At 37.1% G+C, this 24,361-nt stretch overlaps 1 protein-coding gene and 1 non-coding gene across 3 annotated transcripts in view; both read right to left on the reverse strand.

Moving 5' to 3' along the window:
• The window catches only part of NAALADL2 (N-acetylated alpha-linked acidic dipeptidase like 2), a 962,079-nt gene that overhangs the window by 54,616 nt on the left and 883,102 nt on the right, over nucleotides 1-24,361 (reverse strand). For both annotated transcript variants that reach the window (XM_073023452.1, XM_073023453.1), the window contains exon 12: nucleotides 12,079-12,172. In XM_073023452.1, the coding sequence (XP_072879553.1) occupies nucleotides 12,079-12,172 (94 nt within the window). The remainder of the gene's footprint in view (nucleotides 1-12,078; nucleotides 12,173-24,361) is intronic.
• Nucleotides 10,085-10,190, reverse strand: LOC119620786 (small nucleolar RNA U13). The gene has a single exon (XR_005237335.2). It is a non-coding gene; the product is annotated as a small nucleolar RNA U13 (small nucleolar RNA).

Consider the following 24,361-nt stretch of genomic DNA (forward strand, 5'->3'; position numbering starts at 1 on the left):
TCTTCCCAGAAATCTTATTCCTTCTGAAGACCCTTGAGACAGTATCCTAAAACACCTTCCAACAGCATGTCACAAGCTCAAAGTCATTTCATAATGGCTTATCCACTATCCACTTAAAGCTTCTAAGACTTCTGGGTTAGGCCATTGACTACAGTAATGACCGTATCTACTGAATTTACACATGCTGCTACCTGCCAGAACCTGGGATCAGCACAAACTACATTTTACCTGAGGTAGTAAATAGCTTGATGCACGCTATGGATAAATTTGTCCTCTCCAAAACTCATGTTGAAAATTAATTGTCAGTGTAATGGCACTGGAAGGTGGAGCCTTTGAGAGGTGATTAGGCCTTGGGGGCTCTGCTCTCATGGGTGGGTTTAATGCCTTTAGAAAGTGGCTTTCAGGAGTGGGTTCTCTCTCTTTGTTTTCCCCTCTTCTGCCATGTTGGAAACAGTGTTCCCCTCCTCCAAAGGATATAGCCTTCTTACAAGCAGAAACTGGGCCCTTACCAGGCACTGAACCTGCCAGCTCCTTGACCTTAGACTTCCAAACCTCCGAAATGGTGAGAAATAAATGTTTGTTCTTTATAAATTACCCAGTTTTGGGTATTCTGTTATTAGCAGCACAAAATGAACTAAGACAATTAGTTTCAACTTAGCATAAACTCCTGGGCATTTAAGTTGTTCCCCAACCTCCTGGAAAAATTTAAAACCTTCCTTTCCCTCCTCCTCCCCATCCCCCATCCACCCCCTCCCCTCTCCCTCCCTCCTCCTCTCCCCCTCTACCCCTTCCCTCCCCTTCCCTTTCTTTCTTGACAGGTCTGGCTCTGTTTCCCAGTCTGGAGTACAGTAGTACAATCACAGTTCACTGCAGGGTCGATCTCCTGAGCTCAAGAGATCCTTCTACCTCAACCTTCCAAGTATCTACAGCCAAAGGCTTGCACAACCATGTCCAGCTAATTTTTAAAGTTTTATTTCAAAGATGCTGTCTTACTCTTTTGTCCAGGTTCATCTTGAACTCCTAGCCTCAAGTGATCCTCCTGTCTCAGCCTCCTATAGTAGTGGAGTTACAGATATAAGCCACCACACCCAGCCTATAATTTTCCTGTTCTAAAGAGTGATTTTACTGTTTCTTATTATGATCTCTTTGGACTTTCATACTCCAACAAGTTTTAAATTTTAGTTTACTTCCATTTTTCTGTTTTTTTTTTTTTTTTTTTTTTTTTTTTTTGGCTGTATTTTTAAAGGTGTACTCAATTTTATTTTAAATTAAAAGTGAAATGTACTGGTCATCCTCTAAACAACATTTTTGTATCAAACAAACGTAGCCTTTTTCTTTAATAGTATTTCCCAGAACCTATTATCCTGTGGATGAGCTTACCACAGTTTTAAAGTTGCTAACAATTGCACAATCATAGCTTAGACTTCACCGATTTATAGTGACAAGAGAAAGTATGATTTATTTTCTGCATAATACAGTGGTTATAAGAGTAGAAGATTATTTGAGGGGAAAATGTATGTTACCTAATGTCATCTTAAAAATACCTTGTGGTATCACTAAAGAAAAGAAAAGAAATTGCCAATGTGATTTCAGCCAGAGTCAATAGCGGTCCTTTTTATCATACATTTTCTATTCTTCATGCTGCTTTTTTTAGTATAAATCACAGTGAATCATCTCAGCTGGTGATTTAAAGATGTTAAACAAACAACTCAGGTAGTGAAAAAATGTGAGAGCGATTGCACTATTGATACTCAAATAATCTAACATAGATTTTATAATGCACAGATAAAAAGATATTATTTAAGGGTGAAATATGCCAGAAAACAATGTGTAATTGTAGCTAAACTGAATAAAACAGAAATCTTATTGCAAAGATGCCAAAGTGATAGGTTTAGAAGGATTAGACTGGTTACTTTAAAACAAAATAAGCAACATATTTCTGCATTCTAAAGATTATCCAATAATCCAGGCAGCCAATGCAGATGCAAATCTAGCAAGACTTTCAACTCATTGCATGCAGTGGGTTCCCTAAATTGTCTGTCCACTTTTTCCAGAAATATAATCATGGGCTCTTTTGTGACCTATGTTGTCAGTGTGTTATATTTCTGACTACATGATCTGGCTACCGGCTGCTTGGGAAAAATATGAGCAAAAACATTCCTGAATGAATTAAATTTAGGTGGAGTTTATTCCTATCATTCTCCTGAGGCAGAAAATTGAAATTGTATATTTAATATCACATGTGAGTCTAATTGTATATTGGCTACAACAGGAAACTGAAAAAGGAAAAAAAGGCTTAAATAAAATTAACCAACATCAAGGCAAGGGTACTTTATGTTCTGTTACAAGCCAAGATTAAAAGTATCTTTACACAAACAAAGAAACCAACAAACATTTTTAAAAGTGTACCAGTGAGGCAACAATCATAGCGTAATGGATTATGGCACTATTCTGTCATGGGCACAGGTTTTATCCTAAAAATATACCTCAGGAAAAAAAAGGTTACAATAGAATAGGCCATTACTATGATGGGAGAATTGGAAAAATGTTACTCACCAATTTCAATCAATGTAGTGTCGCATATAAAATATAGGTAACTCAGAAAAAACTTCAAAGGAATTTGGATGAAGTACTCAGACTGGAGAAGGAAATGATGATCACAATGGGAAGCCATGTGAATAGCAACCAATTGTGAGACAGAAGATAAAAGGAAAAAAGGAGCAACGTGCTTACAATAATAATTAAGGGACATTAGGTGATAATAAATATGAGTTCAAAGAGAAATGGTGAGAAAGAAAAACTAGTTTTGAAGACATACTCTGACAATGGGGAGACAATGAGACTTAAAGAGCCAGCTGCCTCAAATACTTTTCTGAACTAAGTGTGGATTACCAAATCAGTATGCCAACTATTTCCATAGCATTTACATTGCATTAGATATTATAAGTAATCTAGACATGATCTAAAGTGTGTTAGAGGATGTGCACAGGTCATATGCAAATCCTACACCGTTGTTTATGAAGAACTTGAACATTCATGGATTTTGGCATTTGAGAGAATTCCTGGAACCATCTATATAAAAATGTAATGGGGATTGAGACTAAATGTAGTTTTAGGCACTTGCCCCCAATAGATGGCTAACCTTTTATTAAATTTCTCTATTTATTTGAGCAAACAAGAAAAGATACTTCTCACTGAATGCTTTAGAGTTGAAGTCCTTGTCAAATGAAAAAGCTAAGCTTTAGAAATGCCAGCTCAGGCCAAACTGCTAGAAATCTAACATGATGCAGAATTCCTATGGGAACGAAATCTTTCATTGGAACTGTCTGGATTTTAGTCAGGCTGCCTTGGACTTCTGAGGGAGGGGACAGGATTGAGGACCCAGTGTACTTCACTATCTACTGGCCAGTCCAGAGCTGGAATTGATAGTAATTAAATCAAAATTGAAATAGAATCATGCAATCTATATAGTGTATAACTTAATTTTGCTGGTTGGGAAACTCACTTTTTATTTTTCAGAAAGAAAAAACATATGAGATAGATCTCAATCACTTGCAACTGTTTAAAAAAAAAAAAAACAAAAAACAAGTGACACTTAAAATTGAATCTAACAGGACACAGAATGCTTTCCTTAGTGTGATCATCACCTTGAAATACTATCGTTTCTTCAAAAATGAAGTGATTGATGCTAATGAATTATCAGAGCTAATAAAAAAAAAGAAAAAAGTCAGACCAAATTCTCATTGTCAGTTATTCAAAGAACAGGAGGAAATGCTGCCAGCAACTATTTTACATTTAGTGAGATAATCAGGAAGTGGCAAGAAGTCACACAGTTCAAAATTATGTTTCCTGCTGAGTCTGGCTTGCACTAAATAAATGCGTACATAGCTAGATCAAATGAAAATGACTTTTACTTTATTTGGTCATATGGAGTCTTTATGATAATGTCATTTAAGAAATCTGATGAAGAAATATAGCATATATTAAGCAAGAAACATCAGAATTACACAGACATTAATTGTTTTAAAGTGCTGTTTTAGACATTAAGAAGTGGATAAGGTGAGAAACAGCAAATGTAGTAAGATTATTATGCACTTACTCTTTAGTCTACTCTAAGGTTCAAGGGTAGGGTTGTATTTTATTTGTTTTTGATACCTTCCTCTGCCCCTGCAAACTAGTATCATTGCATTCTAAATGCAGTTTTTGGACATACAGTTAGCAACTGTAGATTGAAAATACTTATGAAAAAAATGGTTTCTGTACTGTCATATGCAGACTGTTTTTTCTTGTCGTTATTTCCTAAACAATTCAGTATAACAACTATTTCCATAGCATTTACATTGAGTTAGATATTATAAGTAATCTAGAGATGATCTCAAGTGTGTTAGAGGATGTGCACAGGTTATATGCAAATACTACACCATTTTATATGAAGAACTTGAACATTCATGGATTTTGGTATTTGAGAACCAATTCTCCATGGATACCAGAGGAAAATTGGATTTATTTTTTGTCACAAGTATTAATACATCTGAAGTACATCGACTATCTTACCCATCACTATTTACACTATATCTCCATATACCACAAATAAATATTCATTCTCCATTATGTGCTTGGCATTGACCAAATATTAAGAGCCAAGGTCACTCAGTCAAAATGAGCTTTCAAGAACCATCCAATAAATCAACCCAAACAAATTATTCACTGGTAAATTATCCTTCTTTCTGTGGTTGTGAGAATGGTTGAGAATTGTCTGCTGCTACTGTAAACTAGTGTAATAAATAAGCAAGATGGCCAGTTGTCAAGTGGTAAAAATTACACCATTGAAAATGCAATTGGGTTTCAGAGACCTTCGTATTTATACTGTTTGCAGTAAGGAGAAACAGTATTTTATAGTTGAGCCTTGAAGGTCACTTTTTTTTTTTCACCGTAATTGAGAATCTAAGAGTAATCACTGTGAACTCTCATGAAAATAAGAAAAACATCAACAATTTAAGCTGTATTAAGCAGTAAAATTCTATGTTTCATTTAACACAGTACAAGAGTTCTGTTTAGCTAATGAACTTATCTAGCATTGTAGCTAAAATTAAAACTGCAATATTTATTTAGGTGTTGATAAGTGGTTTCCATTGTTCACACATTAGACCTTTACTGTATTCCATTTTTAGAAGTAAGGTATAACTAAAATAGAACTGATGCCTACAATTTAGCAAATACTTGAATAATCTTTGACCATAATTATTTTAAGTCACGAAAAGTAAAATACAAACATGCATAGTTTACAGGTGTAAATTTATATTAATTTTATCGAACTCACAGGACATGGTAAAATAATTTTTTGGCCTATTTTGTTTGGTTACATTTTGTTTTGCTTTGCTTTGTTTTTTCTAATATGGGTACATCTCAAGTCTGGCCTCATCTTTCTGAGTGAAAGTGACAGGAAGACCCAAGGAATTTCACATCCAAAAAAAAACTAAGCACATACAACAACCAACAACCAAAGAAAACATTCTTCATCTTTGGCAGAAGTCTGATATAACTGTAAGAAGCCAAAGTACTCCGGATCATCCATTTGAGAACCTTGGATTTTAGGGACAGATTCATCTAGATATAGTGATGTCTGGCTTGGAGTGAAAGTCTCCATAGAATCATTGTTGTTCTGTTTTGTTTTGTTCCTCCTGTGATGACACACACTTAGATATAACTATTAAAGAAAGAGTTATTAATTTCCCTGGCCTATTCTGAGAATATTTTCTTTCTCTTCTTGCTTTAATCGAAACCTGATTCTCCCATAATGATATCACTTGCATTTTAGCTCTCGTAGGCAGCAGTGCTTTTTCACCCTGTGCTTTTGAACCACCCACCCTAGAAGAATAATATAAGGTGTTTCTAGATCACCACTCATTCTTTGAAGATTTTTATCTCCTGACTCATCATCACTCACTCTTACACAACTCTTAATTCTTTGCAATTTCAATATCCACATAGAGATACTCTCTTTTCCTTAGCCTCTTTTCTTCTAGCAACCACGTACCACACTCTCATGGTCATACACTGGCCTGGACACTGTCCTTACCAATGTCTGCACTCTATGATCTCATTTTCACAAATCCAACTTGCTGACCACCACTTCCTGCCTTGTCAGCTCACGTGTTGTCAATTCTTCAATCTCATCATGACACGAAGTCTGTTGGCCCTACCTCCTTTTCACTAGCCTTCACTCCCTTAGTAATCTCACTTTATTGCAACCCCAGTTATGATACTTTAGTCCATCATAATGCATTCATTACATACATGCTTTATGTACATCCAGTTTTCTTAATCCTATGCAGTTCATTGTCCTTCTCTCAGAAAAGGTCTAGCCCTGGTTAAACACAACTCTGCCTGTTCTATGCCTGTGATAGGGTTCAGGACACCCTACCCCAAAATATGGCACCTTGCAATTGAGGAAGCAATAGAAGCAAGACAGTGTCTTTGACCTTCTCCTGGCCCTCTCCCCTGAAGTAGGCCATAAAAGAATTGTCTGGGCCAGGCATGGTGGCTCATGCCTGTAATCCCGGTACTTTGGGAGGCCAAGGCAGGTGGATTACCTAAGGTCAGGAGTTCAAGGGGAACCTGGCCAACATGGTGAAACCCCATCTCTACTAAAAATATAAAAATTAGCCAGGTGTGGTGGTGCATGCCTGTAATCCCAGTTACTTGGGAGGCTGAGGCAGGAGAATCACTTGAACTCAGGAGGCAGAGGTTGCAGTGAGCTGAGATTATGCCACAACACTTCACTACAGCCTGGGCAACGAGAACGAAACTCTGTCTGGGAAAAAAAAAAAAAAAAAAAAAAAAAAAAAAAGAATTGTCTGACCTTCCTCTGAAGTAAGACAAAACTTTTATTCCAGAGACACCCTCCCTACACCTGGAGAAAAGAAACATACTTGTCCTCAAAGAGATAGAGACACTGAGAATAACCTGAACAGAGATCTTACTAAATTCCCCCCAACTTATTACAATTAGATCATATCTTTTTTCTTCTAATCATACTTCTGAACTCTTCATCAAACTTAGCATAAAAGTACACACATTTCCCTCTTTCTTTGGGTCTTTATTTCTGAAGGCTCCTGTGTCATGCAAAACTTACATAAATTTGCATGCCTTTCTCTTGTGTGAGAGGAAAATAAACCTCAGGACATTCAAATCACTAAGTCAAAGGGGAAAGTCAAGCTGAGAACAGTGTCAGGCAAACCTGCCTCCCATTCTATTCCTATATATGTAGCTACGAAGACTGAAAAAAAGCTACACACCTCCCTCACAAGGAAATTCCTTGTGGACAAAGGAGAGACAGAACTTAGTCATCCCTCTGCTCACATGAGACAAATGCATATCTGATTGCTGCCCTTGCCGTACTTTTTCACTAAACCAGACTAAGGCATAAGTGATTATTCCTGTAAATTGTTTATTGAGTGAAAGGCCAATGAGAAACTAAAAAGATTGCAACTTTTTGTGTCTTATCTACCTATGACCTGGAAGTCCCCTCCCTCCTTCAAGTGGTCCCGCCTTTCTGTAGCAAACCAATGTACATATATTACATATACAAATTGATGTCTGAGTCTGTGTCATGGGTGCATCATTAATGTTGAAAAATAAACTTTCTAAGTGGACTGAGACCTATCTTAGATATTTTGAGTTCACACTTGTTAATGTGTCTTTTGTTATAGGCATCTCAACCATCAACCTTGTGATAAGTGAGGAAAGAAATATTTTCTCCCCTACATTTGCATGCCCCTCTGAAGGCTGGAAAAAATCTAAAATTATGCTGAATTATCTAGTTTATAATATGTATCTCTTCTAGGCTCTTAATGTTGCCCCCAAAAAACTTATATTTTCATGATTTTTCACTTTCTTACCCTCCTAAAAAAACCAGTTATTTTATGTTTTTCTAATCTAAAGAAACTTGCCAAGGAACCCCAACACCAAGGTTACCCATCTGCTGTGTGTTCTGCCTCCCTTCACATTTTCACGGATGGACTACTGTGTTCCTGCTTTGGTCGAATGTTATGTACCCCCAAAATTCATATGTTTAAATCTAACTCCTAAAGTGATGGTATTAGGAGGTGGAATCTTTTAGAATTGATTAGTTTGTGAGGCCAGAATCCTAAAAAATTAAATTAGTACCCTTTTAAAAGAAACACAAGACAGCTCCCTCAACCCTTCTACCATGTTAAGTTAATAGCAAAAAGATGGCCAACTTTGAAGCCAGAAATGAACCCTCACCAAGCAGCGAAACTGCTGATGCCTTGATCTTGGATATCTCAGCCTCCAGAATTGTAAGAAATAAATTACTGTTGTTGATAAGCCTTCCAATCTATGGTATTTTCTTATAACTGCCTGAATGGACTATGACAGTTCCTAACTAATGCAAAATCCTCAATCCTTGTGCTTCCCCAACTCAAGAAAACTAGTCTAGTGATTCTCCCTTTACTCTCTTCGGTTAGCAAATTTTACCTCTCCACTAGATCACTGTCAACAAAATAAAAACATGCTACACTTCCTTGACTCCATATATATTTTTTTACCACCTATACCACTGTTACAGGAAAAGGGTCCCCATCCAGACCCCCAAGAGAGGATTCTTGGATCTTATACAAGAAAAAATTAAGGGCAAGTCCACAGTGCAAATCAAAAGCAAGTTTATTAAGAAAGTAAAGTGGTGAAAGGACAGCTACTCCATAGACAGAGCAGGACATTTCCTAAAGTAAGAGGAGGAACATGTCTGCCTTAGTACAATGCTTGTTTATATACACGATAAAAAAGATCATGGGGGGATGTGTTCTGCTACAAGGGTTTGTGATAAAGGATTAATTTTCTTAATTACTATATTTTGCAAGAATCAATATTGTTGTCTTTAAAGCAAAATTAGGAAAACCTTTGTTCTCAACATATCTTGATATTGGAACACTCCTAAGTCTGGGTCTGTTGAGTAAACATTATCAATCTCTTCCTTTAACCATAAACATCAAGAGACTAGGAATGCCTAACTTTCTGGGCATGTGGCCCTAGCAAGTCCCAGGCTCATTTTACTAGCCCTCACTCAAGGTGGAGTCACTCTGGTTCAAATGCCTCTGACACCACCACATATCCCCAATTTGTTACATCTCATTTTATTTCAAATGCCTTCTAATCCAGCTTTTGCTTATACTAATCTTCTAAAATGGTTTTGTTAAGGTCATCAATGACTTCCACATTGCTAAATCCAGTAGTCAATTTTCTATTCTCCTTTTCTTTACCCATTACCAGCAGTTGATACAGTTGATTACTTCCTCTTTGAAATATTTTATCCACTTGGCCTCTGGTTATAAGATTCACTTGTTTTTCTATTATTTTTTTGGCCACTCCTCCTTGGTCTCCTTCTATAATTGTACCTTTTATCCCAGTTTCTAAAGGTAGGAGTGCCTCAAAAGTCTTAGAATTTTTCTGTACTCTACATGCAATCCTCTAGTAATTTCATCTAGGAAGAATCCAAAATTTATATTCTCAGGTCAGAGCTCTCCAACATACTCTGGATGTAACTACTATGTTCTGCTATGACATTTATTTTGGGAATGCAAATTTGTATCAAAGTAATTAATATTATGGCATTTTGTGATTGGTATTAGTTGGAGTATAATGCTATTTTCAGATTTGCTTTTATTTATGCTAATTTTGTTCCACTATGGGAATATGTAGGTATATTTCTTAGGAGCAGGGATTTTAATTTTGTTTTACTTATCTAGCTGCTGTTTGCTTTTGTTTTGTTTGTTTGTTTCATAAATATTTGTAAATGAATGGAAAAGTGGATTCAGGAGATGTGAAGTTCATGGGGATTACATGCAAAAATGTTTGTATACATTTAACTTTCTGTAGAGAAGGATAATAATTTTCTTCAGATGTTGAAAAGGTCCTTAATCATCCACACAAACCAGATTAATAATATAATTCTAGCAATAACCCAATAGGTCATTTTTTGAGCATCAGTATTAGCCCATTTTACTTAAAATGTTTATAGAGTGGTTATAATGCTGAAACATTGTGCCCATTTGTAGATTTGTTATGTCAGACAATTGAAATGTGTCAATGTGCTAGCAAGGTTTGAAGGAGGTAAATCTCATACATTGGCCTGAAAACCAAATCATCACAAATATGAACCACAAAAAGATCATATATATGAATTTTGAATAATAAACCCCATTGTTTAAAAAATGGATTTTAGCATGTATAACGACAGTACTGCTAACATTTTTGGTCTCAGAAAAGCAATCTATCATTTATAATTCTATTATATAATGTTAGCATTTCGCAGTATACTCTTTGGGGCTTCTTTTCATGCATAATAGCATAATAGCTATTGCTTTTAGATGAACAGGTATTGTGAAGTTGTTAACCTTCTTTTGTTCTCTGAAAGTTTAAAGTTTTATATGGAATACCAACAGAATTTTCTGAAGTATAAAATATAAAAACTAAAGAAACAGCAAAACAGTTTACAGAAAAAATAAAATTAATGTTTAAAAAATATTTGCAGAAATGATATTTATTATTCACAAAACTATTTAGAACTTTATTTATACCTTCTTTGTTCTTATTTTGCAAAATGCCATGTTTGGTTGCCCAGAGTGACTGCTACAGGTAGACACACTGACAACAGTAAGACGAAAGCCTAGTGTAGGTAGGAAAGAATGGAAACTATATAGAGACTAACTTAGATATATAAAAAGGAGAGCAATATGAGGCTATTTGTATGGTAACAAATAGCTGTAAGTGGCTCAAATTGTTCACAAGGTCATGGTTTTACGGTCACTATAATAAAATCATAAGAAGTATTGAGGGGAAAAAAATGGAGTAATCTCTAATCCAGGCAGTAAGAAACAATCCAGGTAAAGAAAAAAAAGGAGGCGCTGGGGTGAGGTGCCTCACGCCTGTAATCCCAGTACTTCTGGAAGCCAAGGCAGGCAGATTGTCTGAGCTCAGGAATTCGTGACCAGCCCGGGCAACATAGTGAAACCCCGCCTCTACTGAAATACAAATAATAGCCTGGCATGGTGGCCTGTGCCTGTAGTCCCAGCTAGTTGGGAGGCTAAGGCAGGAGAATTACTTGAACCTGGGAGGCAGAGGTTGCAGTTAGCTGAGATCACACCACTGCACTCCAGCCTGGGCAACAGAGAGTGAGGTTCCATATCAAAAGGAAAAAAAAAAAAAAGAGAGAGAGAGAGAAAGATTAAATTTTCAGCTATTGGAAATATTTGGCTTTTTAGAATGATCCATTTTCAAAGGATTACTGCTTCAGCTCTACAGTTAAAATATTGACTTTTTCGTTGAGAAGTAGTTGTCCACAAATGACTCATTAAAGATCTGTTTAGGAAGATGTGTGACTCAAAGAGGAGGCGGGTGAAATCTTTAATCACAATACTGACCTTTGTATTTGGTTAATGAAGACAAATTAGGAGCCTAATTGAAAGATTTGTATGTAGATGAAGGGGAAATGAAGGTAATTATTAGGGTGGGGTGAGAATTCTGCTGAGAGAGATATAATCAAACATGAAGGAATTGAAATAGAGATTCAGAAATAATTGCCTGGTTTCTTCTTTATCATCTTCGATCTAAGTTCTGAGCCAATATCTCAGTCAAATGGAATGGGGCCCATACCACACAGAAACCAACTCCAAAAGAGAAACTTCTGGACCAGTCTTGTTTGAACTGATTGACTGTTAGGTATGATGTTAAAAAAAAAAATGGATCATTGAACTATATTATTCTATATGAGACCTGTAAATAATAACAGAAACTTAGTTAGAATTATAAATCTCTTTGATAAAATAGATGGGCCATCCTTTAAAACCTGATATTCTCCTTTATGCTTACACATAAGTGCATCTCATTTTTGTTGATTGAAAGCTAAAATTCTTCCAGGCCCTTCCCAGGATCACCCTCTCCAGGAAGGACAGCATTGCCATAGCTAGTAAGATCACTGATGACTTCATCCATTCCTTGTTGAAAATTAGTTGAACAATGTTTCATTGGTAAAATTACTATAATTTAAAGGAAAATTACCTTTAAGGTTGTTTTGAACTTCTAAAGCTATATCAATTGCATTAAAGGGCAGAACAGGTTCGTTGGCAATTTGCAAAATCACTTCTCCCGAGAGCTGAAAGAAAAAAAGGAAAAAGAAAATACTAGCATTCAGTAATCAGGAGTTTTCATTTGTTTGTTTTTCATTATTTCAGGTATTTTTATACATCTAGAGGAGCAAAAACACACAGGAATAATATAGTTTTGTAAAATCTCTTTTTCTTTTAAACCTTTATTTAATTTTATCTTTCTATAAAGAAAAAGTCCTCAGTTATTTTTCATGTCTCAGAATAGCATAAAGAAATATATCATTCCTTTTGTGAGCTGAAATATTAAGAAATAGCTTCCCTAATTGAAAGAGTTGTAATATTTAGACTTTAAATAATTCCTTACAGTTCATAATATCACATGATCAAACAAACAGTAGAGAGGAGCCCCTGAAAATCAATGCCTGGTTATTGGACTAAGGAAAACTTCAGACAAAATTAATGATCGATCTATTTTATTTGATAACCTACAGGCCACATTTGGCAGTTTACTTTGAAGGTAAACAGGCTTCCAAGTTAACTTGTTTTGTGATTTATGGTAACATCCTGTCACTGAGTAAAGAATTTTTTTCTGAGTTCCCCAAATTACATACTGATGAACGCATAACCTAATGACATTGAAAAGGATGCTGATTTGTTTTTGAATTCTGAAGTTTTGCTGATTTGTTTCAGAATCAGGAAGTTTTTCCAGTTGTCTTGTATGTAGACATTGTAACCTGTATGTTGATATCTGTAGCCAGTGATTGTAACCTCTGTATTATACCCTCCAGTAAAAAGAACAACTCTGATATGAGGAGTCTTCCTCCTTTCTTCTAAACTTCCTTAGGAAAGCCTCCCAACTTGTAACAGACTCTTTGTTGGTGTGTCTTCACAGGTAGATCTTCACATTTGGCTTCCAATAACCCTTCTTCAAAATCTTAGATACGATTTTCCTTCATGTTTTTATTCTATTCCTAATTGCTTTTTAAATTTTTATAACTTTCTATAATTGAAACTAATAGTATTAATATATCTTTGAGATCAATGCTTAAAATAAATACAAATTTTAAAAGGCATCCCCAAAGCTCATATCCGTGATTTTTATACATGCCTAATTCCCCCATGACCCCACCCTAAAACTGTCTGAATATTGACACATGCACTACAGCTGAACTAACATCTGCTTAACAGGCTGAACAAGTCATATGCATTCATACACATCTCAAAGGACCTTAGGGCTGACAGAAAGTGCCATTGTTACCTCTCTCTCTCTCTCTCTCTCTCTCATAAGTGATATTTAATATTTACCTGGGCTTAACGAATGTCCCTACCTCTCTCATAACCCTGAAGGCAGCACACAGGGAAATGTGACCGTGTTGATATTATTAATGCAGTATGAAATGTAGTTAGTGAATGCAAAACATTGTCTTGTGAAACTACACAGGGGAAATTAGCACACTAACTTGAGACACAATGCATAAAAGATATAATTTACAAGGAAATTATTCTGTTACATATCCAAATATATATATTCAACAAGGTGCAAATTCCATTTAAAATGTGATACGGTTTGGCTCTGTGTCCCCACCCAAATTTCATCTTGTAGCTCCCATAATTCCCATGTGTTATAGGAGGGACCTGGTAATAGATGACTGAATCATGGGGGTATATCTTTCCCATGCTGTTCTTGTGATAGTGAATGTGTCTCACAAGATCTGATGGTGTTAAAAATGGGAGTTTCCCTGCTCTCTTTTTTCCTGCTACCATCCTTGGAAGATGTGACTTGCTCCTCCTTGTATTCCGCCATGATGGTGAGCCTCCCCCAGCCACGTGAAACTGTGAGTTTTCCATTAGACCTCTTTCCTTTGTAAATTGCCCGGTCTTTGGTATGTCTTTATCAGCAGCATGAAAACAGACTAATACAATAAATGGGTACCAGGAATGGGGCACTGCTGAAAAGATACCTGAAAATGTGGAAGCAACTTTGGAACTGGGAAACAGGAAGATGTTGGAACAGTTTGGAGGGCTGAGAAAAAGACAGGAAAATGTGGGAAAGTTTGCAACTCCATAGAGATTTGTTGAATGACTTTGACCAAAATGCTGACAATTACAGAGAAAATGAAATCCAGGGTGAGGTGGTTTCAGATAAAGATAAGGAACTTGTTGGGAACTGGAGCAAAGGTGACTCTTGTTATGTTCCAACAAAGAGATTGGTGGCATTTTGCCTCTGTCCTAGAGATGTGTGGAACTTTGAATTTGAGACAGATGATTTAAGGTATCTGGTAGAAGAAATTTCTAAGCAACAAAGGATTCAAGAGATGACTTGGGTGTTGATAAAGGCATTCAGTTTTAAAAGGGAAACAGACCATAAAAGTATGGAAAATTTGCAGCCTGACAACGCGATAGAAAAGAAAATCCCATTTTCTATGGAGAAATTAAAGGCAGCTAGAGAAATTTGCCCAAGTAAAAAGGAGCCAAATGTTAAATCATCAAGACAATGGGGAAAATACCTACAGGACATGTCAGAGACCTTTGTGCAGCCCCTCCCATCACAAGCCTGGAGGTTTTGGAGGAAAAAATAGTTTTGTGGGTCAGGCCCAGGGTCCCTCTGCTGTGTTCAGTCTGGAGACTTGGTGCTCTGAGTCCCAGCTACTCCATTCTTGACTAAAAGGGGCCAAGGAACAACTCAGGCTGTTGCTTCAGAGGGTGGAAGCCTCAAGTCTTGGCAGCTTCCACATGGTATTGGTCCTGTGGGTACACAGAAGTCAAGAATTGTGGTTTGGAACCTCTGCCTAAATTTCATAAGGTGTATGGAAATGCCTGGATGCCCAAGCAAAAATGTTTGCAGGGGTGAGGCCATCATGGAGAACCTCTACTAGGGCAGTGCAAAAAAGAAATGTGGGGTCACAGCCCCCACAGAGTCCCTACTGGGGCACCACCTAGTGGAGCTGTGAGAAGAGGGCCACCATCCTCAGATTCCAGAATGGTAGATCCACCGGCAGCTTGCACTGTGTACCTGAAAAAGTCACAGATGCTCAACACTAGCTGGTAAAAGCAGCCAGAAGGGGGCCTATACCCTGCAAAGCCACATGGGCGGAGCTTCCCAAGGCCGTGGGAACCCACATCTTGCATCAGCATAACCTGGATGTGAGACATGGAGTCAAAGGAGATCATTTTAGAACTTTAACACTTGACTGCCCTGCTGGATTTTGGACTTGCATGGAGCCTGTAGCCCCTGTGTTTTGGTCAATTTCTCCCATTTGTAATGGCTTTATTTACCCAATGCCTGTACCCCCATCGTATCTAAGAAGTAACTAACTTGCTTTTGATTTTACAGGCTCATAGATGGAAGGGACTTGCCTTGTCTCAGATGAGACTTTGGACTGTGGACTTTTGAGTTAATGTTGAAATGAGTTGAGACTTTGGGGAACTGTTGGGAAGGCATGTTTGGTTTTGAAATGTGAAGATATGAGATTTGGGAGGGGCCGGGGTGCAATGATATGGGTTGGCTCTGTGTTCCCACCCAAATCTCGTCTTGTAGCTCATACTTCCCACATGTTGTGGGAAGGACCCAGTAGGAGATGACTGAATCTTGGGGGCGGGTCTTTCCCATGCTGTTCTTGTGATAGGGAATGGGTCTAATGAGATCTGATGATGTTAAAAACAAGAGTTTTCATATACAAACTCTCTCTTTTCCTACTGCCATCCACGTAAGATGTAACTTGCTCCACCTCACCTTCTGACATGATTATGAGGCTTCCCTAGCCTCATGGAACTGTGAGTTCTCCATTAAATCTCTTTCCTTTGTAAATTGCCCAGTCATCAGTATGCGTTTTTTTTTTGTTTTTGTTTGTTTGTTTGTTTGTTTGTTTTGAGATGGAGTCTTGCTCAGTCACCAGGCTGGGGTGCAGTGGTGCAATCTGGGCTCACTGCAAGCTCCACCTCCTGGATTCACACCATTCTCCTGCCTCAGCCTCCCAAGTAGCTAGTACTACAGGTGCCTACCACCATGCCTGGCTAATAATTTTGTACTTTTTTTTAGTAGATACGGGGTTTCACCGTGTTAGCCAGGATGGTCTCGATCTCCTGACCTTGTGATCCACCTGCCTTGGCCTCCCAAAGTGTTGGGATTACAGGCGTGAGCCACCGCGCCCAGCCCGCTATGCTTTTATCAGCAGTGTGAAAATGAACTAATACAATATTAAAAGTTATATTTCCCAATTGTTTGCACAATTCAAGTCATAAAAATACAATTCAATTTGATCTTCTTCTATATGCTTGGGAAAATGTATTTATTAGAAATAAAGAGAAGAAAGAACCCCTTTTTAATTTTTATTTTAAGTTCTGGGGTACATGTGCAGGATATGAAGGTTTGTTACACAGGTAAATGTGCACGATGGTGGTTTGCTGCACTTATCAACCCATCACCTAGGTATTAAGCCCCACGTGCATTAGCTATTTTTCCTAATGCTCTCCCTCCTGCCACCCTACCCACCTACCAGACCCCAGTGTGTGTTATTCCCCTCCTGCATCCATGTGTTCTCACTGAAGAACCACTTTTGATAATCTTTTATTCCTTTGTTTTCTCCCAAATGTAGCAACCAATTTCTAATATACCTTTGCAGAGACTTATCCTCAATATTGGGGTGCTGAAAAAGTATTCTACCACGTGAGACTTTGACATACTGAGCTAAAGAAAGAGCCTCAAAGTCTCTCTGCCCTTGCTTGCCCCGTACCCTCCCAACACTTCTGTCTTTCTCAAAGCAAAAGATGAGTATGTTCTCTGAAGTTCTCTCATCCATCTAAAAACTGTGAACCTCCAAAGAGGAACACAATTACCTTTCATCCTCTCTTGGAAATCTCATTGTCAATGAGGGATGCAACCACACCTGGATGGACTTTTTCAAACAGATAGTGTTGCCTCTAAGGATGATTCAAATACTAAAGAGAATCATTTACAAATTAATTTTGCCTCCCAGGTCCATTTATTATCCCTAATAATAATTTACCATTCATGAGAAGAATGGTCTAAATTCCCAATCTCTCTCTCTGCTTTACAATAAAGGGCACATAAATATATTTCTTATAGTCCACTGAGTTATTGGGTAATCTTATGCAATTCCCCCCATCCTGCACATGAAATAAATATCTATGCCTTTTTCTCCTATTAGTCTGCCTGTTGTCAGTTCACTTTCAGCAACCTTCAGAGAGTGGAGAGAAAGCTTTCCCTTTGCCCCTACACCAGCATAGTGGTCACAAAAATCCTGGGAAACTGCTTACTTTGATCATGCTGTACTTCAGGAAATATATTGTTTGCCATAGATTGATATAAATTATCCATCAACTCCACCTCACTTCATCCAAATCATACAAGGAACACCAAAATATAAAAATAAATTATTTATAAAAAGGATTTTTAAAAGAAATTAAGAAGGATTATGATGGATTATTTTTTCCAATTTGCACTGTATAATAGGGACTCCAGAAAAGACATGTTTTGTTTACACTTAGAATATGGATACCACACATTAGAAAAATTCAAAGAAAAGAAAAAGGAGGAGGGAGAAAGGCGACTTCTTTGAGTGCTGCTGCAGAAAGCTCTTGTGTTTGTTTTTTAAGAGTGGCTTGGCACCTTGAACATTGGAATATAAGCCAACTACCTTGCTATTTCTTTCAAAGAGAAACTGGCAACAAAGATTGAGACTTCAGAAACACCTGGCCCACTATGGAATGCTTAGACTAAATCGGCTTTCTTTGCAGCTTCGTAAGCAAGAGGAAGATTTGTATACTCCTTGCCATGCAGCACAAAGAGATGAGCCACACTGCATATTCTTACCCACTCTGAAACTCGGTCTTCCTCAGGCATGCCAGAACAACTTTCCTTTACATTCATATGAGGTCTCATTCTTTTTAAAGTGTTTTATACCTGTATATCTCATTTCATTATCCTGACAACCCTAAGAGACAGATAGATGGGGAATTAATATCTTATGTTAAAAACACGGAGAATCAGCTTCACTGAAACAGTTAACAGTAATGGCAAAGTTAAAATATCAATAACCAAATTTTCTGGAGCACCTACTAGGTATCAGGGCTGTATGGAAGTTCTCAAACATCATTCTCTCTAATTCTCACAACAGCTCAGTAAGGCAGGTATCATGTTCATATAAAAAAAGAAATTGAGGCTCTCAGAGATTAGCTAACTTGCTCAAGTCACCTACCCAAGTGTCATCGATTTGAAGGCCTGTGCTACTTTTTTTTGCTATGGCACAAGGTTTAAGTCAGAATCTAGAAAAAATCTCTCAGTTGGTTATTCGTGGAAAACTAAAGCTACACTCTGAATTCTTTACTTCTTGCCAACTGTTCTTTCCACTATACTACTGTGTTTCTTGGTGAAGAAAAAAATACAAAAACCTATATTTCTTGTAATACTACTCGCCAATACCTGTAATAACTTATTTCTAATCCTGAACATCTATGATATTTGCATGCCTGTGGCACATAGCATAAGTAAATAACTCTTCAATATCTGTAAAATTACAATGCAATGACTTTACAAGCACACGTGTGCCTCAGGACCCTGGTGTCTTTCCTTTTCCACTGTTCTCTGACCCTACTAGCCCTGAGCAGAAGATGAAAGAAGAATAAATTAGAAATAAAAAACTGTACAGAACTAAAAATATTTTAAAAATATAAAAGGATCATTGTGTTGAAAACTGAGTTAATCACGCTTTCCTCTCTTACTAAATAATATTGATGTTTCTAGAGTTAGTGGTCTTGCTGGTATTAGGCAAGATCAGATTGTCAAAAGATAAAAACTATACATAGAAACTTATTCTAGATTTTTAAGAATATAAATATCACCCTATGAGACAACAAGGTAACAGATGACTTACAAAGTTAAGGAAAAAGTATACACACACAGAGACATGTGTGTGTGTGTGTGTGTGTGTGTATTAAGTTTTCTTAAAATACTCTTTTGCACCTTTAAATACAACTAAAATTACTTTAGGCCAAAGAAAGATAAACTTTTATATGGGATAACTAATTCTTTGACTTCATCACAAGTCTTTCTCTTACTCACCAGACCAATGTAGAAAGAAAAAAATTATTTACTAAACTGTCAATATCTAAAAAGTAGGGCACATTTTCTCCCCTTAATTATTGTAGCTATTACCCAGTATGGTGACTGCATTTGCAATAAATGCTTTTAACAAAGTTTTCATTTATTGAGTGGACAATGCAGTCAAACATATACAGGTTCACTAAAATAATACCATTGCCTTGAGTCTATAATGTAATTTCTCTTTAGCCACAAGCATGGCTGAGCATTGTGTGGTTTTCTATATTTTTATATACCCAGATTAAAGTAACCATAGTTATACCTTTCACTTAAGCTGTAAGTTAAACTATTATCATGGGATTTTTTTATGTCCTCAGTTAAATTTAAAATGAAATACAGCCCTACTATGAAAGTTGATGTTGTGAGATAAGCATCACACCTGTTTTATAGGTTACCATCGGGAAAAAAAAGAAAACTGGGATGTCACTGTGGCATGTGAAAAAAAAAAACAACTTCAGCTGAACTAAATTTAAAGGAGTTCAATTGTGCAATGAGTGATTTGCAAATCCGGCAGCCCTCAGAATCACAACAGATTCAGAGATTGCAGGGATGCTTCACGGTCAGGACAAATTTATAGACAAAGAAAAGGGAAGAGATGTATAGAAATTGGAAGTGAGGTACAGAAACAGCTGGATTGGTTACAGATTGGCGTTTGCCTTATTTGAACACAGTTTGAACACTCAGCAGTGTATGCGTGGTTGAAGTATGGTTGCTGGGATTGACAAAGACTCAGCTATTGTTCCAGGCACATACTCCTAAGTTAGGTTTTGAATCTTGTCTACCTAATAGTTAGGTTACAGTTCATCCATGAAGACTCAACTATAGAAGTACAGAGTCCTTCTCAGGCCATTGTTAGTTCGCTTTAACACACAGTGTAAGACACCATGACAAATAGTAGATGAATCATGAACCATCTTAACTAGTAGCTATTGATCCTTCATGGTGTGATCATTACCATGGTATGGGGGAGAGAAAAGAGCTAAAATGTCATAAAAGATAGTTGCTCTCTTTAAAACTTACTTTCCTGTTAGAGATAAGTCATTCCACTTTTACACAATTGGAAAAAGAAGTTAACAGTATAAAATTAGTAAATATGAATAATTTATTTCCTAGAAAGCACCATTTTCTATTTCACTGTAAACATACCACATAACCATACACATATATTTGGAGAGCAGGAATCTAGATGGCTGTAAAATGGGAAAGGTATTTTCAACCAAGGGAATAAAATGAGCAGAAATCTGGGGTAGAAAACAGCCAAGACTTTCTTTTTACTTTTAGAGTAAAACAAGATTTTTTAGAGAAACAAGAAACCGGTGTGACTGAAATGGAGTTCTCAGTTACTGAGAAGTAAGTTTGTGTATGGAGTGTGGGGCAAAGGGTCAGAAAACCCTCAAACTCATCGAAGGCATATGGCCATGATCCAGTGATCTTCAGGGATTCTGCTCCACTCCTTTTAACTTTCAGACCAGAGGCATAACCTGATAGATCATAGCCTGGCAAGAGTCTTTACAACAGGATTTTGTGGTGCATAGTGCCTTTCAGGCTGTTATGTTCATGCTGAAGTGACATGACTCTGATTTATGTCACTTTATACTAGAAACCTCCCAATTTAACAACAAACATCCTGTGGATAACAAACCTTAGGGCAGCCAACCATGGACAAGAGGAGTGGAGGGAGTTTCCTGAAGATAAGCAGAATGAGAAGCAGCCTCCAGTCCTCATGACACCTTTCCAAAGCTGCAGTATCCAGAGAGGAGAGGGATCAAAAATGTATTCCTGACATACCCAACCTATTTCCCCCCAAAATTAGAAATTAAATGATGTAATGCACAATTACTGCCCAAAATCCATGTATCCATAACATGACTAAAATATAGCCTTAAGACTGTCATTGTCTTTCATCTGGAATACTCCACAAACTCCCTAATTGTTTGATGTCTGCCTCCAACACATTCTCCACATTATCTTCCGAGTTGTGCAGTTACTTGTTTGGGATATGTTTCTTGTGTACTCTCAAAAAACAGACCCTGTTTATCTCACTTTCTTTCCATTGCTCCTCTTGATCTATAGCAAAATTTACCCTATCTAATATTCAACTATAATTTGACAAGTTTATATGTGAAAAAAAGTACTTGAAAGTAAAAGTGTCTTAAAAAAGCAAGAACTTATACAACCTCCACAACTATCAAAAAGGAAGCTTGAGATCCAACCCACGTCACAGAAACTAGTGAGGAAAATTTTAAATGCCGCACCTGTTCCCTCAGCCCCAACAAGAGCCACCATGAGAGCCCCAAGAGAGTTTCATGGATAAGTGGAGACCTCCCAACACCTGAATAACACTCCTGTTCTTGCCAGTGGATGACTTGAGGGTTTCTTTCTGTAGAAAGAGTTTGGTGGAATGCTTAGGAGGCCTTGCCAAAGACCTTGCTTCCACTGCTTACATTTGTGAAGGCCAATAGTTGGAGAAGGAAGAGATAGGAAAATTGTCATGGAATCTCTAACCTTTTAGGAATGAAATAGTTCAAGATCCCTTCTTAAGTTTTCAAAGACATTAGAATCATTTTGATGGACTGAGGTAGTCTCAAATGAAGACTACCTTAGGTGGTACGTTATCTTTTAGCAAAGGATTCCAAAGTTGTTGAAGAATTCCAATAGTCCCTGATAAGGCAATTTGCTTCAAGGACTCATGGACATTTTTAGGAGCTCCTGTGACTTATCCTGTTTGGTCCATGGGCCTGCCAAAAAGATACTACGCGTGAACGTAAAGACCTGTGTGAGCAAACAGTGTTAAACTTGAAAACAGCATTTTGGACAGTGGAATGGCCATAGCTGTGAATATCTCTGGAGGGAAGAGAGCTCTTTTCTCTCAGCATGCTGAGAAACTGCTGTTTCAGTCACTACCATGCCTCTAACAGTAGCCAAGAGCTGAATGAGGATACTGAGACACTGGGTTTTCAGGCTGGCACATGCCTTCCCTGCAGAGCTGCCAAGTTTCTGGAGCTGATAGACCATGCAAAGGCTCTTGGGACCACTTGGACATGATGAAAAATCGATGGGATGTGAAACAAATCAAGAAGATGTAAACAAGGCATATCTGCACTGAAATTTAATTTGATTATGAAAGAGTTGGGCTCTTCACTTAGCCCTAAACTGCTAACAGTATATATTTTTTTGCAAATATGTACAAACATCTACCAACACCAGGGCATTACAGAAGGCGGCGACTCATGATGTCAAGAAACCAATGGCTAGGAATATAAACTCCCTGATTCAAATCCTCCTTTCCAGCTTCTGTTTCCGCTGAAAGCCCCATTTCCTCTCTAGTTTCTCAGCCTAAACTCTTATCACACCATCTCCAGTTTACCAGGAATCCTAGTTTGGATTCCCCCTCAAAACAACAAACTTCAGATGAAATCTGAGCACAAGTAGTCCATTGAGAGGTGAGGGTAGTAGGATGGGAAGGAGAGACAAGGAAGACAAGAGAGCCAATAGAAGGCACATTATCAAGTCAGCTATCACTGTGTATGACTGAAGCTTAACCTTTCTGGAGAAAACCTGAGAGCCAGTGCCTCAGGATTTTCCCATTCAAGGGGCAAGGGAGCAGTGTATTGATTCACTAGCTTCCAATTGGGCATTGCTACATGGAGGTATTACATTTTAATCTCTGAACTGTCCTGTTCACTGGCAACTTTCCAGGGCTGAAGAAAGCCTCAGGCAAGGATAAAGTTTAGTATTTGCAAAACTATTACTAAAATAGATGCTTACTTTCTATTCCCATGCCACAGAAAAGTAAACTCATGTAATTTTTTTTTTTCCCAAATGTAAGATAGCTCTCCTCTTTTGGTGACTGTCATCACCTATCTGTTATTAAATTGTTACTACAGTGGAGAAAATATATCCACACATCAATTCGGAAATAACAAATTAGCTTTTTGGCATTTGTAACGACTATTTTTCAGTGATGTAGTCATGTTGTGACTTTGTAACGTATTTTTATTTTCTGCTGGTCATATTGTTTCTAGAGAGGGACCAAAGTATGTTAATATTTCTTAGTGTTCTGGAAAAAGAAACTTCGAGATATTAACTTTACTTTTTTACCATGTTTAGTAGTAATTTACACGTGCTGATTGACAAATTAAGTATCTTCATTTTATTTCTCTAATAACTATCTTTAACATGATATCATTAATAACAATAATAGCAGCTAACATTTGTTGCACTCTTGCCATATGCCAGGCATTATTCTAAATTCTTTATATAAATTAATTCATTGAATCCCTACAATAGCCTTATTCTATTTTGCATGAGAAAATAGAAGCATTGCTCAGTTAATTAAATTTCCCAAGGTCCACGTGGCAATTTTGAGATTTGAGCCCAAGCATTCCGGCTGCAGATCTGAACTCTTAATTGTTACCCTAATGAGCACCTTTGAAATTTTTTCCAAGCCCTTTTCTAATTTTAGCAAATCAGGAATACCAGTGGCCAATATTTACCAAATGTGAACATATGATTCCAAGGAATAATTAAGGGCTGATTATGCCTATTTAAAATAAAAACCTGAGCAAGTGATCCTACCAGGATTATAACTTTTGATATAGTCCACTGCTAATTTTCATGTCTGTAGATCCTGCTTTCCTGAACCTAAAAAAGGGAGGTAGAGATTTATGAAGTAAAACAATTCTCTAAGATACCCTAGAGTAGTTGCAAATACTATTGTAGCTGTGGTGTGTCAAAGAGGGTAGTGGTTGTGTATTTTTAAAAGATTAATTTTGTGTTTATTAAATAATGTACTTTGTACATTATCCAAATCAATTAATCATAGAAATATTGGAGAACTGATTTAGCAGAGTTTGTAATAATGCTAAAGAAACATATAACAAGCATACATAATGCATGCAGACAGAAGAAGTCTTTCATAAAGAGCTATAAACAGAAAATTCTCTTAGAAATTGTATTTTCAGGGCATAGTGCTGAGAATCTGTACATGTGAAATACTGTGGTTTTAGTTTTCTCTTTAGGAATTTAATAAAACAGTGCTTTAGTAAAGGACAAAAATGTTATTTCCTTCTAATATCCAACCATTAAACAAAGATCATCTTGGTAATAAATGAAT

The sequence above is a fragment of the Chlorocebus sabaeus genome, chromosome 15, assembly GCF_047675955.1.
Source record: "Chlorocebus sabaeus isolate Y175 chromosome 15, mChlSab1.0.hap1, whole genome shotgun sequence".
NCBI lineage: Eukaryota > Metazoa > Chordata > Mammalia > Primates > Cercopithecidae > Chlorocebus > Chlorocebus sabaeus.